At 49.3% G+C, this 21,862-nt stretch overlaps 1 protein-coding gene across 1 annotated transcript in view; it reads left to right on the top strand.

Annotated features, from left to right (window-relative positions):
* The first annotated feature begins 4,561 nt into the window (after positions 1–4,561).
* MESD (mesoderm development LRP chaperone) overlaps positions 4,562–21,862 on the top strand; it is a 54,624-nt gene continuing 37,323 nt past the window's right edge. The window contains exon 1 of the mRNA XM_063925816.1: positions 4,562–4,839. Within this exon, the coding sequence (XP_063781886.1) occupies positions 4,687–4,839 (153 nt within the window). The 5' untranslated portion in view covers positions 4,562–4,686. The remainder of the gene's footprint in view (positions 4,840–21,862) is intronic.

Here is a 21,862-nt window from a genome sequence, read left to right as displayed (position 1 = left end):
GCAGTCATCCTGCTGCAAAGCGGATAACTGAGGCCTTGGCATCCTGGGTGGTGAGAAACGTGGTTCCGGTATCCATCATTACTGCAGAGCCAACTAGAGACTTGTTGGAGGTACTGTGTCCCCGGTACCAAATACCATCTAGGTTCCATTTCTCTAGGCAGGCGATACCGAAAATGTACACAGACCTCAGAAAAAGAGTCACCAGTGTCCTAAAAAATGCAGCTGTACCCAATGTCCACTTAACCACGGACATGTGGACAAGTGGAGCAGGGCAGGGTCAGGACTATATGACTGTGACAGCCCACTGGGTAGATCTATGGACTCCCGCCGCAAGAACAGCAGCGGCGGCACCAGTAGCAGCATCTCGCAAACGCCAACTCTTTCCTAGGCAGGCTACGCTTTGTATCACCGGTTTCCAGAATACGCACACAGCTGAAAACCTCTTACGGCAACTGAGGAAGATCATCGCGGAATGGCTTACCCCAATTGGACTCTCCTGTGGATTTGTGGCATCGGACAACGCCAGCAATATTGTGTGTGCATTAAATATGGGCAAATTCCAGCACGTCCCATGTTTTGCACATACCTTGAATTTGGTGGTGCAGAATTATTTAAAAAACGAGAGGGGCGTGCAAGAGATGCTGTCAGTGGCCAGAAGAATTGCGGGACACTTTCGGCGTACAGGCACCACATACAGAAGACTGGAGCACCACCAAAAACGCCTGAACCTGCCCTGCCATCATCTGAAGCAAGAAGTGGTAACGAGGTGGAATTCAACCCTATATATGCTTCAGAGGTTGGAGGAGCAGCAAAAGGCCATTCAAGCCTATACAATTGAGCACGATATAGGAGGTGGAATGCACCTGTCTCAAGCGCAGTGGAGAATGATTTCAACGTTGGGCAAGGTTCTGCTGCCCTTTGAACTTGCCACACGTGAAGTCAGTTCAGACACTGCCAGCCTGAGTCAGGTCATTCCCCTCATCAGGCTTTTGCAGAAGAAGCTGGAGACATTGAAGGAGGAGCTAACACAGAGCGATTCCACTAGGCATGTGGGACTTGTGGATGGAGCCCTTAATTCGCTTAACAAGGATTCACGGGTGGTCAATCTGTTGAAATCAGAGCACTACATTTTGGCCACCGTGCTCGATCCTAGATTTAAAACCTACCTTGGATCTCTCTTTCCGGCACACACAAGTCTGCTGGGGTTCAAAGACCTGCTGGTGAGAAAATTGTCAAGTCAAGCGGAACGCGACCTGTCAACATCTCCTCCTTCACATTCTCCCGCAACTGGGGGTGCGAGGAAAAGGCTCAGAATTCCGAGCCCACCCGCTGGCGGTGATGCAGGGCAGTCTGGAGCGACTGCTGATGCTGACATCTGGTCCGGACTGAAGGACCTGCCAAAGATTACGGCCATGTCGTCTACTGGCACTGCATATGATTCTCTCCCCATTGAAAGAATGGTGGAGGATTATATGAGTGACCGCATCCAAGTAGGCACGTCAGACAGTCCGTACTTATACTGGCAGGAAAAAGAGGCAATTTGGAGGCCCTTGCACAAACTGGCTTTATTCTACCTAAGTTGCCCTCCCACAAGTGTGTACTCCGAAAGAGTGTTTAGTGCCGCCGCTCACCTTGTCAGCAATCGGCGTACGAGGTTACTTCCAGAAAATGTGGAGAAGATGATGTTCATTAAAATGAATTATAATCAATTCCTCCGTGGAGACATTGACCAGCAGCAATTGCTTCCACAAAGTACACAGGGAGCTGAGATGGTGGATTCCAGTGGGGACGAATTGATAATCTGTGAGGAGCGGGATGTACACGGTGATATATCGGAGGATGATGATGAGGTGGACATCTTGCCTCTGTAGAGCCAGTTTGTGCAAGGAGAGATTAATTGCTTCTTTTTCGGTGGGGGTCCAAACCAACCCGTCATTTCAGTCACAGTCGTGTGGCAGACCCTGTCACTGAAATGATGGGTTGGTTAAAGTGTGCATGTCCTGTTTATACAACATAAGGGTGGGTGGGAGGGCCCAAGGACAATTCCATCTTGCACCTCTTTTTTCTTTCATTTTTCTTTGCGTCATGTGCTGTTTGGGGAGTGTTTTTTGGAAGGGCCATCCTGCGTGACACTGCAGTGCCACTCCTAGATGGGCCAGGTGTTTGTGTCGGCCACTAGGGTCGCTTAGCTTACTCACACAGCTACCTCATTGCGCCTCTTTTTTTCTTTGCGTCATGTGCTGTTTGGGGAGTGTTTTTTGGAAGGGCCATCCTGCGTGACACTGCAGTGCCACTCCTAGATGGGCCAGGTGTTTGTGTCGGCCACTAGGGTCGCTTAGCTTACTCACACAGCTACCTCATTGCGCCTCTTTTTTTCTTTGCGACATGTGCTGTTTGGGGAGTGTTTTTTGGAAGGGCCATCCTGCGTGACACTGCAGTGCCACTCCTAGATGGGCCAGGTGTTTGTGTCGGCCACTAGGGTCGCTTAGCTTACTCACACAGCTACCTCATTGCGCCTCTTTTTTTCTTTGCGTCATGTGCTGTTTGGGGAGTGTTTTTTGGAAGGGCCATCCTGCGTGACACTGCAGTGCCACTCCTAGATGGGCCAGGTGTTTGTGTCGGCCACTAGGGTCGCTTAGCTTAGTCATCCAGCGACCTCGGTGCAAATTTTAGGACTAAAAATAATATTGTGAGGTGTGAGGTGTTCAGAATAGACTGAAAATGAGTGGAAATTATGGTTTTTGAGGTTAATAATACTTTGGGATCAAAATGACCCCCAAATTCTATGATTTAAGCTGTTTTTTAGGGTTTTTTGAAAAAAACACCCGAATCCAAAACACACCCGAATCCGACAAAAAAAATTCGGTGAGGTTTTGCCAAAACGCGGTCGAACCCAAAACACGGCCGCGGAACCGAACCCAAAACCAAAACCCGAAAAATTTCAAGTGCACATCTCTAGTGAAAAACCCGGGTCTGAGTAGGGAAATTCTCGGGTCGTATGTCTGAAAGTGGTATAAGGCGTTTCTGTGCAAGGTGACAGTGATTTGCTGTAGTTACTGACTACTCTCTTTAGTTTACAGTGATAATTCAGAAAGTTAAAGATGGGGGTGAGATAATGTGCCATTGCCAGTATTGGGGATGCACTGTACAGTATTTCATTGTAGCTCTGACTAAGGAGATCCTAAAAGGAATAACGCTCTGGTCTGCATAAACGGAATGTCAATTGATTATGATGGGAGCAGAATGCTCTGCTCCTGGACTTCCCTCTTAATTTATAATAGCCATCACCTGTGCTGAAACACCTTTCTTCTCGATTAACTAGTTCAGCACAGGTGATGGCATTCATACATTAAGAAGGAAGTCCAGTAAGAGAGCATTCTGTCCCTCCTGGAATTGGTCATGTTGGGAGGTATGCATACCCCAACTTACAGTGGCATCAGTATGTTAGCTCCTATAAAGATCTCTTTTTGCGGTCCACCCCCCTGAGGAGCACCCTCCTGATTCTTAGATCCTGGATGGCCAAGGAAGATTCTCAATTTAGCTGATTGCAAATGCATGGCTCTCCATTCAGTGCCTTGGTGCTTTGGCTAATCTAAAGGTGCATACACACACGGTGCGATATAACCTTGCGATTTTGACTGTATAGTCAAAATCGCAAGGACAGTTAGCACATATCATCACACTGTGTGTACATGGCTTGCAATAATGATGCGAGGTCCCACAGGATCGGTATCGCAAGGTTAGATAGACTGTGCAGGCAAGTCAATTTAGTACTAAAGTTTAGTACATTTAGTACATCGGCCATAGCCAAAATTGCACATAGCCAATATCGAAGATAGCCAAAATCTCACCGTGTGCATGCACTTATGAATCCTCCGCTTAGCACAATTAAATACTGGGTATCCCTGGATGGCTGCTTACTATGGGAGTAATTCTGAGTTGATCGTAGCAGCAAGTTTGTTAGCAATTGGGCAAAACCATGTGCAGTGCAGGGGAGCAGATATAACATGTGCAGAGAGAGTTAGATTTGGGTGGGTTATTTTGTTTCTGTGCAGGGTAAATACTGGCTGCTTTATTTTTGCACTGCAGTTTAGATTTCAGTTTGAATACAGCCCACCCAAATCTAACTCTCTCTGCACATGTTATATCTGCCCCACCTGCAGTGCACATGGTTTTACCCATTTGCTAACTAAGTTGCTGCTGCGATCAACTAAGAATTAGGCCCTATGTCATTCCTTTCAGTACATCCTATCACATTTTACAGTATGGCACTGTTTGTGTAAAATGACAACATTCATATCAAATAAACCACGCACATATACAAAATATCGATCATATTTATTAACAAACTAAAACAACATGGAAAGTAGGAGCTCAGAACAGCATTTCTTCTGAGACTGAGCTGCAGGCAGCTTTCATTTCGCAAAGATACGGTGAGCCGGGTGAGGTGCCCAAATCAAACGTGGACGTTAGAGCGCAGTATAACCAACCAATCAGAGGAAGTAACATTTGTAGCCCTGTCATTTGTTCTAAGGGATAGATTCAGCCAATGAACGCTAGCTGTTTCATATCTGGCGCATGCGCATGAGAGCCGGTCAGCGTAAGGCGATAATGCGCATGTGCACCGCTCTGTGTAGTTCTAGTTGTTGCACGGCTGAGCAGGTAACTTGCTGAGAAGTACGGAGGATGGCGGCGTACCGCGTTCCGAGAGTGGTGTGTGTCTGTCTGCTGCTGCTGCTGCTTACTCTGTCCGGGGCTGCGGAGGAGAAGAAGAAAAAGAAGAAAGATATCCGGGATTACAATGATGCGGACATGGCGCGGCTGCTGGAGCAGTGGGAGGTAAGCCGCGGGTTAACATCACTTCTGCCCCTGCTTCCTTTTCTCCGCGGTTCTCGTAAGATCTGGGACCAGGAGGGGCCTCTCGTAGGAGCAGCTGAATGCTTCCTAAAGACACATGCATGCTCAGACAGTGGCATGTTGGGAGTCTCCGGCAGTGTTACGTACATTGCATGTTCATATGGTAAACGTAAAATATTATGGACTGAAGTGTTTTATTGAGATGCTGTGCAAAGATCATACAGGTCTGCTGCTGCATAGTGATCTGGTCGGGATCCCGGCAGTCAAAATGCCAGCGCCGGGATCCTGACGCTACTCTGAATGCCGACACAAGCATCCCAAATTATGGCCACAAACCCAGCACCGGAATCCCGAACAATAGTTTGCATGAGCCGCAGGACAGGTAAGCCGTGGTGGGAAGGAAGGGCGGCGAGGTTATAGGCCCTACACACTGGCCGATTTTCTGTAAGATATGAACGATCTCGTTCATAAATGAACGAGAACTCGTTCATATCTTTCAGTGTGGAGACTCCAGCGATGAACGATGCGCGGCCCCACGCTCGTTCATCGCTGGTCTCCCGTCGGCTGTGCATGCAGGCCAATATGGACGATCTCGTCCATATTTGCCTGCACTTCAATGCAGCCGCGTGACGGGGGGAGTGAAGAAACTTCACTCCCCCCGCCGCCGGGTTGCTCGTCGGCTGTTTCGGCCGTCGGGCACCTCGGCGGCGCATCGTCTAATGAGTAGGGCCCCTTAGGTTTAGGCTGCTGGGAGGGTTAGGTTTAAGGTGCATACACACTAGGTGTTTATGCCCAGCGTGTATGCACAGCGACGATGGCTCACATCGCTGGGCTGATAAGCACTCCATGCATGGTAATACCAGTAGATGAACGGAGGCCGCCAGCGATGAAGCGGGAGCGCGCATCAGCGCTCCCTGCTCATCGCTGGGGCATACACACTGGGTGGCTTTGAGCTGAAAGCAGCTCCAAACACCAAAAGTGAGCTGCTTTCAGCTCAAAATTGCCCAGTGTGTATGGGCCTTTAGGCTGCTGGGAGAGGGCCTTGGGTTAGATACCACAGGGGAGGGTTACGGTTGGGCTGCTGGGAGGGGAGGGTTAGGTTTAGGGGGCCATTGGGGGAAGGTAAGTATACTTGCCTTCCCCTTTTGGGATTCTGAGCATTGGTATGCCGTTGTTGATATTCTGAGCAGCGGCATATCGATCCCAGCCCATTGCATGCTATAAATGAGTAATGTTTTGCTAATGAATGGGTCTATCGTAAAACATACACACACATGCAGTATATATATGAAGTATTACAGTATGTCTGTATAGTAATGCTATAGAAGATCATTATAGATGGTATGTTGCATCCTGCAAAATAGGGACTTTTTTTTGTTGTTGTAAAGATGAGCAGGTCAGAATAGTTATTAATGGACAGAAGACAGGCACATTGCAGAACTCAATGGGGGCAGTTAACATTGCCGATACTTAATCTGGGTACACACTGAACGACCAGCAATCGTTCCCACTTCACTGACTATTTCCTTGAGTCCAGAACAAGTGATATTGATTGTACACACTGCAGTTTTGCTAATGACCAAATGATATATCTCATCGTTTGGTAGAACAACCTTCATGCCACTCCTTTGAAGATGACGTCAGTCAGACGTATAGGTTTGATGTGCAGCACATCACACCTGACAATGTCTTATGTGGCAGCGGGAGCGGGCATATTGAGTGTACATCCTGAGCGGCAAATCATCCCGACATTGCTCCAGTCAGTACCCAGCTTTGTAGTAGCCCAATAAAGCTAGTTTTACTGTGAGGTAAAATGAGCAATGTTGCAGCAGCAATTTGCCTTCCTAGCAAGTGTTCCAATACATCCAAGGGTGGCAAAGATATATTTCATTTCCTTGACTTGCACTTCAAGAGTGTGTGAAGTGTGCAAATGTCAGTGGCTTTGAGTTGTGGGGGTAAATTCTCCAAAAGCCGGGTGCTTGAGGCCTTTGCCATCAAAAGTCGTTATACAGATGGGTCCTCTTTCATCATTGCTGCATCACACCAAACAGCCTCTTTCGGCGTGCCAGGTCTTGTGAGACTCTGCTAGTGTCATGTGTCTTTTTTTTTTTGTTGTTGCCGAAAATGAATCTTAGTCGCAATGCAGCTTAAGCTAGCCATGCACTACAGCTTTCATCGAACCAGTTGGTTGGAGTAAAAATCTGACAATCAGCAGTTTCCTCCCAAATGCCGGACAACAGTTGAAACCAGTAATTCAGACAGGTTGGTTAAATCTGTGTGTATATGTTTGATTTAAACAACTTGTCTGAATAACAATTATTAAAAAACATTTCAGGGTTTGGGGCAAATCACTGATCATTATTGCTTCCATACATTACCAGATTTTCATTCCAAACAACCAACTAATTAAGTGAATGTTGGTTTAGTGTATGGCCAGCTTTAGTCACACGCAGATATACAAGTTTCTCATATCAAATTAATCAGCACACAATGTGACTAAGATGCATTTTTGGCAAAAAAGACTCTAGCAGAGTTGCATGGTACCGGGTGGTTCACTTGCGCCAAGCTAGATGTATGAGGACACATCTGTAGAAAGAATGAGACTCCACATATTGTTGGTTCATTTTACTTTAAGATTTTCTCTGCTGCAGCCTAGCTGGCCAAACAAGTACCAGATCTTTGATTTGGTCTTGTTGCACCATTTCAACTTTTTTTTTTTTTTTTTTTAAAGTCTGAATTATATCTACACCCATCAGCCATAACCTTAAAACCACCTGCCAAATATTGTGTAGGTCCCCCTCATACCACCAAAACAGCTCTGACCTGTCGAAGCATGGGCTCCACAAGATCTCTGATGGTATCTGGAACCAAGATGTTAGCAGCATATCCTTCAGCCCTGTAAGTTGCGAAGTGGGGTCTCCATGGTTCGGACTTGTTTATCCAGCACACTCCACAGATGCTTCATCAGATTGAGATTTGGTGATCTCTCCCTTTCTCTGCTGGTATCTTTTCTGCACTGTTCAAACATGCAGTAAAGGCCATTACTCACTTCTTATTCTTCTAGATCTCTCTGCTGCTTTTGACACTAGACTCTTCTCATACAAATACTATAATCTCTAGGTCTTCAGAACACAGCACTTTCTTGGTTCCTATTTGCTCCTCCTGTGTCCGTTTCTCTGAATCCACCTGCTTTTTGCTACCTCTTTCAGTTGAAGTACTGCAAGGCTCAGTCTTAGGTCTTCTGAAACCTGGATATTGCTAAAACCTACACTGTTAGTGTGCCATGAGGACCGAGGTTGGAATTGCTTGCACTACACTGTTTCGATGGACTGTTCTAACCTTTTTTCTCTGACGTCCTAAGTGGATGCTGGGACTCCGTAAGGACCATGGGGATTAGCGGCTCCGCAGGAGACTGGGCACAACTAAAGAAAGCTTTAGGACTACCTGGTGTGCACTGGCTCCTCCCACTAAGACCCTCCTCCAGACCTCAGTTAGATTCTTGTGCCCGGCTGAGCTGAATGCACACTAGGGGCTCTCCTGAGCTCCTAGAAAAAAAGTATATTTTAGGTTTTTTATTTTACAGTGAGATCTGCTGGCAACAGACTCACTGCAGCGAGGGACTAAGGGGAGAAGAAGCGAACCTACCTAACTGGTGGTAGCTTGGGCTTCTTAGGCTACTGGACACCATTGGCTCCAGAGGGATCGACCGCATGGAACCGGCCATTGATGTTCGGTCCCGGAGCCGTGCCGCCGGCCCCCTTACAGAGCCAGAAGCAAGAAGTGTTCTGGAAAATCGGCGGCAGAAGACTTCAGTCTTCACCAAGGTAGCGCACAGCACTGCAGCTGTGCGCCATTGCTCCTCATGCACACCTCACACTCCGGTCACTGATGGGTGCAGGGCGCTGGGGGGGGGGCGCCCTGAGCAGCAATATAAACACCTTGCCTGGCAAAATCATCACAATATATAGCCCCAGAGGCTATATATGTGATAAATACCCCTGCCAGAATCCATAAAAAAGCGGGAGAAAAGTCCGCGAAAAAGGGGCGGAGCTATCTCCCTCAGCACACTGGCGCCATTTTCTCTTCACAGTGCAGCTGGAAGACAGCTCCCCAGGCTCTCCCCTGTAGTTTTCAGGCTCAAAGGGTTAAAAAGAGAGGGAGGGCACTAAATTTAGGCACAATATTGTTTATACAAGCAGCTATTGGGGGAAAAATCACTCAGTTATAGTGTTAATCCCTGCATTATATAGCGCTCTGGTGTGTGCTGGCATACTCTCTCTCTCTGTCTCCCCAAAGGACTTTGTGGGGTCCTGTCCTCAGTCAGAGCATTCCCTGTGTGTGTGCTGTGTCGGTACGGCTGTGTCGACATGTGGGATGAGGAAGGTTACGTGGAGGTGGAGCAGAGGCCGATAAATGGGATGTTGCCCCCTGTGGGGCCGACACCAGAGTGGATGGATAGGTGGCAGGTATTAACCGACAATGTCAACTCCTTACATAGAAGGCTGGATGACGTAAAACCGCTGTGGGACAGCCGGCTTCTCAGCCCGCGCCTGCCCAGGCGTCTCAAAGGCCATCAGGGGCTCAAAAAAGCGCCCGTTACCTCAGATGGCAGACACAGATGTCGACACGGAGTCTGACTCCAGTGTCGACGAGGTTGAGACATATACACAATCCACTAGGAACATCCATTACATGATCTCGGCAATGAAAAATGTGTTATGCATTTCTGACATGAACCCAGGTACCACATAAAAGGGGTTTTATTTTTGGGGAGAAAAAGCAGCCAGTGTTTTGTTCCCCCATCAGATGAATGAATGAAGTGTGTAAAGTAGCGTGGGTTCCCCCGATAAGAAACTGGTAATTTCTAAAAAGTTACTGATGGCGTACCCTTTCCTGCCAGAGGATAGGTCACGTTGGGAGATATCCCTTAGGGTGGATAATGCGCTCACACGTTTGTCAAAAAAGGTGGCACTGCCGTCTTAGGATACGGCCACCTTGAAGGAGCCTGCTGATAAAAAGCAGGAGGCTATCCTGAAGTCTGTATATACACACTCAGGTTATATACTAAGACCTGCAATTGCCTCAGCATAAATAGTGCTGCTGCAGCGTGGTCTGATAACCAGTCAGATAATATTAATACTCTAAGACAGGGATAATAGTTTGCTAACATAGAGCATATTAAAGACGTCATCTTAGATATAAAGGATGCACAGAGGGATATTTGCCGGCTGGCATCCAGAATTAATGCAATGTCCATTCTGCCAGGAGGGTATTAGAAACCCGGCAGTGGACAGGTGATGCTGCCTATAAAAGGCACATGGAGATACTGCCTTTATAAGGGTGAGGAATTGTTTGGGGATGGTCTCTGGGACCTCGTATCCACAGCAACAGCTGGGAAGAAAATTTTTTTACCTCAGGTTTCCTCACAGCCTAAGAAAGCACTGTATTTTCAGGTACAGTCCTTTCGGCTTCAGAAAAGCAAGCGGGTCAAAGGCGCTTCCTTTCTGCACAGAGACAAGGGAAGAAGGAAAAAGCTGCACCAGCAGCCAGTTCCCAGAATCAAAAATCTTCCCCCGCTTCCTCTGAGTCCACCGCATGACGTTGGGGCTCCACAGGTGGAGACAGGTGTGGTAGGGGCGCGTCTCGGGAACTTCAGGGACCAGTGGGCTTGCCCACAGGTGGATCCTTAGGTTCTGCAAATAGTATCACAGGGATACAGGCTGGAGTTCGAGGCGACTCCCCCTCGCCGTTACCTCACATCAGCCTTGCCTGCTGCCCTCGGAGAAAGGTAGTACTGGCGGCAATTCACAAGCTGTACTTCCAGCAGGTGAAATCAAGGTACCCCTCCTTCAACAAGGCCGGGGTCACTATTCCAAAATGTTGTGGTACCGAAAACAGACGGTTCGGTGAGACCCATTCTAAAATTGAAATCCTTGAACACTTATATACGAAGGTTCAAGTTCAAAATGGAATCGCTCAGGGCGATTATTGCAAGCCTGGAGAATTTCATGGTATCACTGGACATCAAGGATGCTTACCTGCATGTCCCTATTTACCCTCTTCACCAGGAGTACCTCAAAATTGTGGTACAGGATTGTCATTACCAATTCCAGACGTTGCCGTTGGTCTGTCCCCGGCACCGAGGTATTTACCAAGGTAATGGCTGAAATAATTATCCCGTACTTGGACGATCTCCTTATAAAGGCGAGGTCCAGGGAGCAGTTGTTCGGCGGAGTAGCACTATCTCGGGAAGTGCTACAACAGCACGGCTGGATTCTGAATATTCCAAAGTCGCAGCTGGTTCCTACGACGCCTCTCTACTGTTCCTGGGTGTGGTTCTGGACACAGAACAGGATAAAAAGGGTTTCTCCCGGAGGAGAAGTCCAAGGAGTTGTCGTCTCTAGACAGAGACCTCCTAATACATATACAGGTGTCGGTGCATCAATGCACGCAAGCCCTGGGAAGGATGGTAGCTTCTTACGAAGAAATTCCATTCGCCAGGTCCCATGCAAGGATTTTCCAGTGGGATCTGTTGGACAAGTGGTCCGGGTCGCATCTTCAGATGCATCGGCGGATAACCCTGTCTCCAAGGGCCAGGGTGTCGCTGTTGTGGTGGCTGCAGAGTGCTCATCTTCTAGGGGGCCGCAGATTCGGCATACAGGACTGGGTCCTGGTGACCACGGATGCCAGCCTTCGAGGCTGGTGGGCAGTCACACAGGGAAGAAACTTCCAAGGCTATGGAAAAGTCAGGAGACTTCCCTACACATAAATATTCTGGAACTAAGGGCCATTGACAATGCCCTAAGTCAGGCTAGACCCTGCTTCAACACCGGCCGGTGCTGATCCAGTCAGACAACATCACGGCGGTCGCTCATGTAAACCGTCAGGGCGGCACAAGAAGCAGGATGGCGATGGCAGAAGCCACAAGGATTCTCCGATGGGCGGAAAATCATGTGTTAGCACTGTTAGCAGTGTTCATTCCCGGAGTGGACAACTGAGAAGCAGACTTTCTCAGAAGACACGACCTCCACCCGGGAGAGTGGGGACTTCATCCAGAAGTTTTCCAAATGATTGTACACCGTTGGGAAAGGCCACAGGTGGACATGGCGTCCCGCCTCAACAAAAAGCTACAAAGATATTGCGCCAGGTCAAGGGACCCTCAGGCGATGGCTGTGGACGCTCTGGTAACACCGTGGGTGTACCAGTCGGTGTATGTGTTCCCTTCTCTGCCTCTCTTACCCAGGGTAATGAGAATAATAAGAAGGAGAGGAGTAAGAACTATACTCATTGTTCCGGGTTGGCCAAGAAGAGCTTGGTAACCAGAACTCCAAGAAATGATCTCAGAGGACCCATGGCCTCTGCCGCTCAGACAGGACCTGCTGCAGCAGGGGGCCTGTCTGTTCCAGGACGTACCGCGGCTGCGTTTGACGGCATGGCGGTTGAACGCCGGATCCTGAAGGAAAAGGGCATTCCGGAGGAAGTTATCCCTACGCTATTTAAAGCTAGGAAAGAAGTGAACGCAAACCATTATCACCGCATATGGTGGAAATATGTTGCGTGCTGTGAGGCCAGGAAGGCCCCAAAGGAGAAATCTCAGCTAGGTCGATTTCTGCACTTCCTACAGTCAGAGGTGACTATGGGCCTAAAATTGGGTTCCATGAAGGTCCAGATTTCGGCTCTATCGATTTTCTTCCAAAATAGAACTGGCTTCACTGCCTGAAGTTCGGACTTTTGTTAAGGGAGTGCTGCATAGTCAGCCCCCGTTTGTGCCTCAAGTGGCACCGTGGGATCTCAACGTGGTGTTGGATTTCCTGAAGTCGCATTGGGTTGAGCCACTTAAATCCGTGGAGCTACAATACCTCACGTGGAAAGTGGTCATGCTGTGGGCCGTGGCGTCGGCCAGGCGTGTATCAGAATTGGCGGCTTTGTCATACAAAAGCCCTTATCTGTATTTTGTATGGATAAGGCGGAATTGAGGACTCGTTCCCAATTCCTTCCTAAGGTGGTATCAGTTTTTCATGTGAACCAACCTATTGTGGTGCCTGCGGCTACTTGGGACTTGGAGGATTCCAAGTTACTGGACGTAGTCAGGGCCCTGAAAAGTATATGTTTCCAGGACGGCTGGAGTCAGGAAAACTGACTCGCTATTTATCCTGTATGCACCCAACAAGCTGGGTGCTCCTGCTTCTAAGCAGACTATTGCTCGCTGGATCTGTAGCACGATTCAACTTGCACATGCTGCGGCTGGACTGCCGCACCCTAAATCTGTAAAAGCCCATTCCACGAGGAAAGTGGGCTCTTCTTGGGCGGCTGCCCGAGGGGTCTCGGCTTTACAACTTAGCAGAGCTGTTACTTGGTCGGGTTCAAACATTTTTGCAACAGTCTACATGTTTGATACCCTGGCTGAGGAGGACCTAGAGTTTGCTCATTCGGTGCTGCAGAGTCATCCGCACTCTCCCACCCGTTTGGGAGCTTTGGTATAATCCCCATGGTCCTTACGGAGTCCCAGCATCCACTTAGGACGTCAGAGAAAATAAGATCCAGAGGGATCGAACACAGGCCCAGCCTCGGTCGTCCGGTCCCGGAGCCGCGCCGCCGTCCCCCTTGCAGAGCCAGAAGCAAGAAGAACGTCCAGAAAATCGGCGGCTGAAGACTCCGGTCTTCATTAAGGTAGCGCACAGCACTGCAGCTGTGCGCCATTGCTCCCCATGCACACCTCACACTCCGGGCGCTGGGGTGGGGGTGCCCTGGGCTGCAATATAAATACCTTAGCTTGGCAAAAAAACACATAATATAGTCAGGAAGACTATATATGTGTAAAATCCCCTGCCAAAAATATCCTGAAAAAAGCGGGAGAAGTCCGCAGTGAAGGGGGCAGGGCTATCTCCCTCAGCACACTGGCTCCATTTCCTCTCACAGCTCCGCTGGAAGGACGCTCCCCAGGCTCTCCCCTGCAGTTTCCAGGCTCAATAGGGTAAAAAAGAGAGGGGGGGCACTAAATTTAGGTGCAAATTGTGTATTATAGCAGCTATAGTGGAAAAATCACTGTGTAGTGGGTATCCCTGTATTTTATAGCGCTCTGGTGTGTGCTGGCATACTCTCTCTCTCTGTCTCCCCGAAGGACTTTGTGGGGTCCTGTCCTCAGTCAGAGCATTCCCTGTGTGTGTGCGGTGTATCGGTACGGCTGTGTCGACATGTTTGATGAGGAGGCTTATGTGGAGGCGGAGCAGGTGCCGATAAATGTGATGTCACCCCCTGCGGGGTCGACACCTGAATGGATGGACATGTGGAAGGAATTACGCGACAGTGTCAACTCCTTACATAAAAGGTTTGACGACATAGCAGATGTGGGACAGCTGGCTGCTCAGCCCGTGCCTGCCCAGGCATCTCAAAAGCCATCAGGGGCTCTAAAACGCCCACTACCTCAGATGGCAGACACAGATGTCGACACGGATACTGACTCCAGTGTCGACGACGATGAGACTAGTGTACATTCCAATAGAGCCATTCGTTATATGATTACGGCAATGAAAAATGTGTGCACATTTCTGATATTACCCCAGGTACCACAAAAAAGGGTATTATGTTTGGGGAGAAAAAGCTACCAGTGGTGTTTCCCCCATCTGATGAATTAAATGAAGTGTGTGAAGAAGCGTGGGCTTCCCCCGATAAAAAACTGGTAATTTCAAAAAAGTTACTGATGGCGTACCCTTTCCCGCCAGAGGACAGGTCACGTTGGGAGACATCCCCTAGGGTGGATAAAGCGCTCACACGTCTGTCTAAAAAGGTGGCACTACCGTCTCCGGACACGGCCGCCCTAAAGGAACCTGCGGATAGAAGGCAGGAGGCTATCCTGAAGTCTGTATATACACAGTCAGGAATTATACTGAGACCGGCTATTGCTTCAGCATGGATGTGCAGTGCTGCAGCTGCGTGGTCAGATTCCCTGTCGGAAAACATTGATACCCTAGATAGGGACACTATATTGCTAACCGTAGAGCATATTAAAGGCGCTGTCTTATACATGAGAGATGCACAGAGGGATATTTGCCGGCTGGCATCTAAAATAAACGCAATGTCCATTTCTGCCAGGAGAGGATTGTGGACTCGGCAGTGGACAGGAGATGCAGATTCTAAAAGGCACATGGAAGTTTTGCCTTACAAGGGTGAGGAGTTGTTTGGGGATGGTCTCTCGGACCTCGTTTCCACAGCGACAGCTGGGAAGTCCGCATTTTTACCCCATGTTCCCTCACAGCCAAAGAAAGCACCGTATTATCAGGTACAGTCCTTTCGGCCCCAGAAAGGCAAGCGGGTTAGAGGCGCGTCCTTTCTGCCCAGAGGCAGAGGTAGAGGGAAAAAGCTGCAACATACAGCCAGTTCCCAGGAACAAAAGTCCTCCCCCGCTTCCTCTAAGTCCACCGCATGACGCTGGGGCTCCATAGGCGGAGCCAGGTACGGTGGGGGCCCGTCTCAAGAATTTCAGCGACCAGTGGGCTCGCTCACGGGTGGAACCCTGGATTCTACAAGTAGTATCTCAGGGGTACAAGCTGGAATTCGAGACGTCTCCCCCTCGCCGTTTCCTCAAATCTGCCTTGCCGACGGCTCCCCCAGACAGGGAAGCAGTGCTGGAGGCGATTCACAAGCTGTTTTCTCAGCAGGTGATAATCAAGGTACCCCTCCAACAGGGACGGGGTTACTATTCCACAATGTTTGTGGTACCGAAACCGGACGGTTCGGTGAGACCCATTTTAAAATTAAAATCCTTGAACACTTATATAAGAAGGTTCAAGTTCAAGATGGAATCACTCAGGGCGGTGATTGCAAGCCTGGACGAGGGGCATTACATGGTATCACTGGACATCAAGGATGCTTACCTGCATGTCCCCATTTACCCTCCTCACCAGGAGTACCTCAGATTTGTGGTACAGGACTGTCATTACCAATTCCAGACGTTGCCGTTTGGTCTGTCCACTGCACCGAGGGCATTTACCAAGGTAATGGCCGAAATGATGATACTCCTTCGAAAAAAATAAGAATTTACTTACCGATAATTCTATTTCTCATAGTCCGTAGTGGATGCTGGGAACTCCGAAAGGACCATGGGGAATAGCGGCTCCGCGGGAGACTGGGCACAAAAGTAAAAGCTTTAGGACTACCTGGTGTGCACTGGCTCCTCCCCTATGACCCTCCTCCAAGCCTCAGTTAGGATACTGTGCCCGGACGAGCGTACACAATAAGGAAGGATTTTGAATCCCGGGTAAGACTCATACCAGCCACACCAATCACACCGTACAACTTGTGATCTGAACCCAGTTAACAGCATGATAACAGAGGAGCCTCTGAAAAGATGGCTCACAACAATAATAACCCGATTTTTGTAACAATAACTATGTACAAGTATTGCAGACAATCCGCACTTGGGATGGGCGCCCAGCATCCACTACGGACTATGAGAAATAGAATTATCGGTAAGTAAATTCTTATTTTCTCTGACGTCCTAGTGGATGCTGGGAACTCCGAAAGGACCATGGGGATTATACCAAAGCTCCCAAACGGGCGGGAGAGTGCGGATGACTCTGCAGCACCGAATGAGAGAACTCCAGGTCCTCCTCAGCCAGGGTATCAAATTTGTAGAATTTAGCAAACGTGTTTGCCCCTGACCAAGTAGCTGCTCGGCAAAGTTGTAAAGCCGAGACCCCTCGGGCAGCCGCCCAAGATGAGCCCACTTTCCTTGTGGAATGGGCCTTTACAGATTTTGGCTGTGGCAGGCCTGCCACAGAATGTGCAAGCTGAATTGTACTACAAATCCAACGAGCAATAGTCTGCTTAGAAGCAGGAGCACCCAGCTTGTTGGGTGCATACAGGATAAACAGCGAGTCAGATTTTCTGACTCCAGCCGTCCTGGAAACATATATTTTCAGGGCCCTGACTACGTCCAGCAACTTGGAGTCCTCCAAGTCCCTAGTAGCCGCAGGTACCACAATAGGCTGGTTTAAGTGAAACGCTGAAACCACCTTAGGGAGAAATTGAGGACGAGTCCTCAATTCTGCCCTATCCATATGAAAAATTAGGTAAGGGCTTTTATAGGATAAAGCCGCCAATTCTGAGACACGCCTGGCTGAAGCCAGGGCTAACAGCATTACCACTTTCCATGTGAGATATTTTAAGTCCACAGTGGTGAGTGGTTCAAACCAATGTGATTTTAGGAACCCCAAAACTACATTGAGATCCCAAGGTGCCACTGGAGGCACAAAAGGAGGCTGTATATGCAGTACCCCCTTGACAAACGTCTGAACTTCAGGAACTGAAGCTAGTTCTTTCTGGAAGAAAATCGACAGGGCCGAAATTTGAACCTTAATGGACCCTAATTTTAGGCCCATAGACAGTCCTGTTTGCAGGAAATGCAGGAAACGACCCAGTTGAAATTCCTCTGTAGGGGCCTTCCTGGCCTCACACCACGCAACATATTTACGCCAAATACGGTGATAATGTTGCACGGTTACATCCTTCCTGGCTTTGATCAGGGTAGGGATGACTTCATCCGGAATGCCTTTTTCCTTCAGGATCCGGCGTTCAACCGCCATGCCGTCAAACGCAGCCGCGGTAAGTCTTGGAACAGACAGGGTCCCTGCTGGAGCAGGTCCTTTCTTAGAGGTAGAGGCCACGGGTCCTCCGTGAGCATCTCTTGAAGTTCCGGGTACCAAGTCCTTCTTGGCCAATCCGGAGCCACGAGTATAGTCCTTACTCCTCTCCTTCTTATGATTCTCAGTACCTTGGGTATGAGAGGCAGAGGAGGGAACACATACACTGACTGGTACACCCACGGTGTTACCAGAGCGTCCACAGCTATTGCCTGAGGGTCCCTTGACCTGGCGCAATATCTGTCTAGTTTTTTGTTGAGGCGGGACGCCATCATGTCCACCTTTTGGTTTTTCCCAACGGTTCACAATCATGTGGAAGACTTCTGGGTGAAGTCCCCACTCCCCCGGGTGGAGGTCGTGTCTGCTGAGGAAGTCTGCTTCCCAGTTGTCCACTCCCGGAATGAACACTGCTGACAGTGCTATCACATGATTTTCCGCCCAGCGAAGAATCCTTGCAACTTCTGCCATTGCCCTCCTGCTTCTTGTGCCGCCCTGTCTGTTTACGTGGGCGACTGCCGTGATGTTGTCCGACTGGATCAACACCGGCTGACCCTGAAGCAGAGGCCTTGCTTGACTTAGGGCATTGTAAATGGCCCTTAGTTCCAGGATATTTATGTGAAATGACGTTTCCATGCTTGACCACAAGCCCTGGAAATTTCTTCCCTATGTGACTGCTCCCCAGCCTCTCAGGCTGGCATCCGTGGTCACCAGGACCCAGTCCTGAATGCCGAATCTGCGGCCCTCTAGAAGATGAGCACTCTGCAACCACCACAGGAGAGACACCCTTGTCCTTGGAGACAGGGTTATCCGCTGATGCATCTGAAGATGCGATCCGGACCATTTGTCCAGCAGATCCCACTGAAAAGTTCTTGCGTGGAATCTGCCAAATTGAATCGCTTCGTAAGAAGCCACCATTTTTCCCAGGACCCTTGTGCATTGATGCACTGACACTTGGCCTGGTTTTAGGAGGTTCCTGACTAGCTCGGATAACTCCCTGGCTTTCTCCTCCGGGAGAAACACCTTTTTCTGGACTGTGTCCAGAATCATCCCTAGGAACAGCAGACGTGTCGTCGGAATCAGCTGCGATTTTGGAATATTTAGAATCCACCCGTGCTGTCGTAGTACTACTTGAGATAGTGCTACTCCGACCTCTAACTGTTCCCTGGACCTTGCCCTTATCAGGAGATCGTCCAAGTAAGGGATAATTAAGACGCCTTTTCTTCGAAGAAGAATCATCATTTCGGCCATTACCTTGGTAAAGACCCGGGGTGCCGTGGACAATCCAAACGGCAGCGTCTGAAACTGATAGTGACAGTTCTGTACCACAAACCTGAGGTACCCTTGGTGAGAAGGGCAAATTGGGACATGGAGGTAAGCATCCTTGATGTCCAGAGACACCATATAGTCCCCTTCTTCCAGGTTCGCTATCACTGCTCTGAGTGACTCCATCTTGAATTTGAACCTTTGTATGTAAGTGTTCAAGGATTTCAGATTTAAAATAGGTCTCACCGAGCCGTCCGGCTTCGGTACCACAAACAGCGTGGAATAATACCCCTTTCCCTGTTGTAGGAGGGGTACCTTGATTATCACCTGCTGGGAGTACAGCTTGTGAATGGCTTCCAATACCGCCTCCCTGTCGGAGGGAGACGTTGGTAAAGCAGACTTCAGGAACCGGCGAGGGGGAGACGTCTCGAATTCCAATTTGTACCCCTGAGATACTACCTGCAGGATCCAGGGGTCCACTTGCGAGTGAGCCCACTGCGCGCTGAAATTCTTGAGACGGGCCCCCACCGTGCCTGAGTCCGCTTGTAAGGCCCCAGCGTCATGCTGAGGACTTGGCAGAAGCGGGGGAGGGCTTCTGTTCCTGGGAAGAGGCTGCCTGCTGCAGTCTTTTTCCCCTTCCTCTGCCCCGGGGCAGATATGAGTGGCCTTTTGCCCGCTTGCCCTTATGGGGACGAAAGGACTGAGCCTGAAAAGACGGTGTCTTTTTCTGCTGAGAGGTGACCTGGGGTAAAAAGGTGGATTTCCCAGCCGTTGCCGTGGCCACCAGGTCCGATAGACCGACCCCAAATAACTCCTCCCCTTTATACGGCAATACTTCCATATGCCGTTTGGAATCCGCATCACCTGACCACTGTCGCGTCCATAACCCTCTTCTGGCAGAAATGGACAGCGCACTTACTCTTGATGCCAGAGTGCAAATATCCCTCTGTGCATCTCGCATATATAGAAATGCATCCTTTAAATGCTCTATAGTCAATAATATACTGTCCCTGTCCAGGGTATCAATATTTTCAGTCAGGGAATCCGACCAAGCCACCCCAGCACTGCACATCCAGGCTGAGGCGATTGCTGGTCGCAGTATAATACCAGTATGTGTGTATATACTTTTTAGGATATTTTCCAGCTTCCTATCAGCTGGCTCCTTGAGGGCGGCCGTATCAGGAGACTGTAACGCCACTTGTTTTGATAAGCGTGTGAGCGCCTTATCTACCCTAGGGGGTGTTTCCCAACGCGCCCTAACCTCTGGCGGGAAAGGGTATAATGCCAATAATTTTTTATCGGGGGAAACCCACGCTTCATCACACACCTCATTTAATTCATCTGATTCAGGAAAAACTACGGGTAGTTTTTTCACACCCCACATAATACCCTTTTTTGTGGTACTTGTAGTATCAGAAATGTTCAAAACCTCCTTCATTGCCGTGATCATGTAACGTGTGGCCCTACTGGAAAATACGTTTGTTTCCTCACCGTCGACACTGGAGTCAGTGTCCGTGTCTGGGTCTGTGTCGACCATCTGAGGTAACGGGCGCTTTAGAGCCCCTGACGGTGTTTGAGACGCCTGGACAGGTAATAACTGATTTGCCGGCTGTCTCATGTCGTCAACAGTCTTTTGTAAAGTGCTGACGCTATCACGTAATTCCTTCCATAAGACCATCCAGTCAGGTGTCGACTCCCTAGGGGGTGACATCACTATTACAGGCAATTGCTCCGCCTCCATACCATTTTCCTCCTCATACATGTCGACACAACGTACCGACACACAGCACACACACAGGGAATGCTCTGATAGAGGACAGGACCCCACTAGCCCTTTGGGGAGACAGAGGGAGAGTTTGCCAGCACACACCAGAGCGCTATATATATATATATGTGTGTTTTTCCCTTATATAGCTGCTGTATTGATTAATCTGCCAAATTAGTGCCCCCCCTCTCTTGTTTTACCCTGTTTCTGTAGTGCAGGACTGCAGGGGAGAGTCAGGGAGCTTCCCTCCAACGGAGCTGTGAGGGAAAATGGCGCTTGTGTGCTGAGGAGATAGGCTCCGCCCCCTTCTCGGCGGCCTTTCTCCCGCTTTTTTAAGGAAAAACTGGCAGGGGTTAAATGCATCCATATAGCCCAGGAGCTATATGTGATGTATTTTTCGCCATCTAAGGTGTTTTTATTGCGTCTCAGGGCGCCCCCCCCCCAGCGCCCTGCACCCTCAGTGACCGGAGTGTGAAGTGTGCTGAGAGCAATGGCGCACAGCTGCGGTGCTGTGCGCTACCTTATTGAAGACAGGACGTCTTCTGCCGCCAATTTCCCGGACCTCTTCTGTCTTCTGGCTCTGTAAGGGGGCTGGCGGCGCGGCTCTGGGACCCATCCATGGCTGGGCCTGTGATCGTCCCTCTGGAGCTAATGTCCAGTAGCCTAAGAAGCCCAATCCACTCTGCACGCAGGTGAGTTCGCTTCTTCTCCCCTTAGTCCCTCGGTGCAGTGAACCTGTTGCCAGCAGGACTCACTGAAAATAAAAAACCTATACTTAAACTTTTTTCACTAAGCAGCTCAGGAGAGCCACCTAGTGTGCACCCTTCTCGTTCGGGCACAAAAATCTAACTGAGGCTTGGAGGAGGGTCATAGGGGGAGGAGCCAGTGCACACCAGGTAGTCCTAAAGCTTTTACTTTTGTGCCCAGTCTCCTGCGGAGCCGCTATTCCCCATGGTCCTTTCGGAGTTCCCAGCATCCACTAGGACGTCAGAGAAAGGGGGTTTTAATTATCCCGTACTTGGACGATCTCCTTATAAAGGCGGGGTCCAGGGAACAGTTGTTGATCGGAGTAGCACTCGCTCGGGAAGTGCTACAACAGCACGGCTGAATCCTGAATTTTACAAAGTCGCAGCTGGTTCCTACAACGCGTCTACTGTTCCTGGGGATGGTTCTGGACACGGAACAGAAAAAAGTGTTTCTCCCGGAGGAGAAGGCCAAGGAGTTGTCATCTCTAGTCAGAGACCTCCTAAAACCAAAACAGGTGTCGGTGCATCACTGCACGCGAGTCCTGGGAAAGATGGTGGCTTCTTACGAAGCAATTCCTTTCGGAAGGTTC

The sequence above is a fragment of the Pseudophryne corroboree genome, chromosome 6 (genome assembly GCF_028390025.1).
Source record: "Pseudophryne corroboree isolate aPseCor3 chromosome 6, aPseCor3.hap2, whole genome shotgun sequence".
NCBI lineage: Eukaryota > Metazoa > Chordata > Amphibia > Anura > Myobatrachidae > Pseudophryne > Pseudophryne corroboree.
Note: the sequence above shows the minus strand (reverse complement) of the source record. Positions and strands in the feature narration are given on the sequence as shown.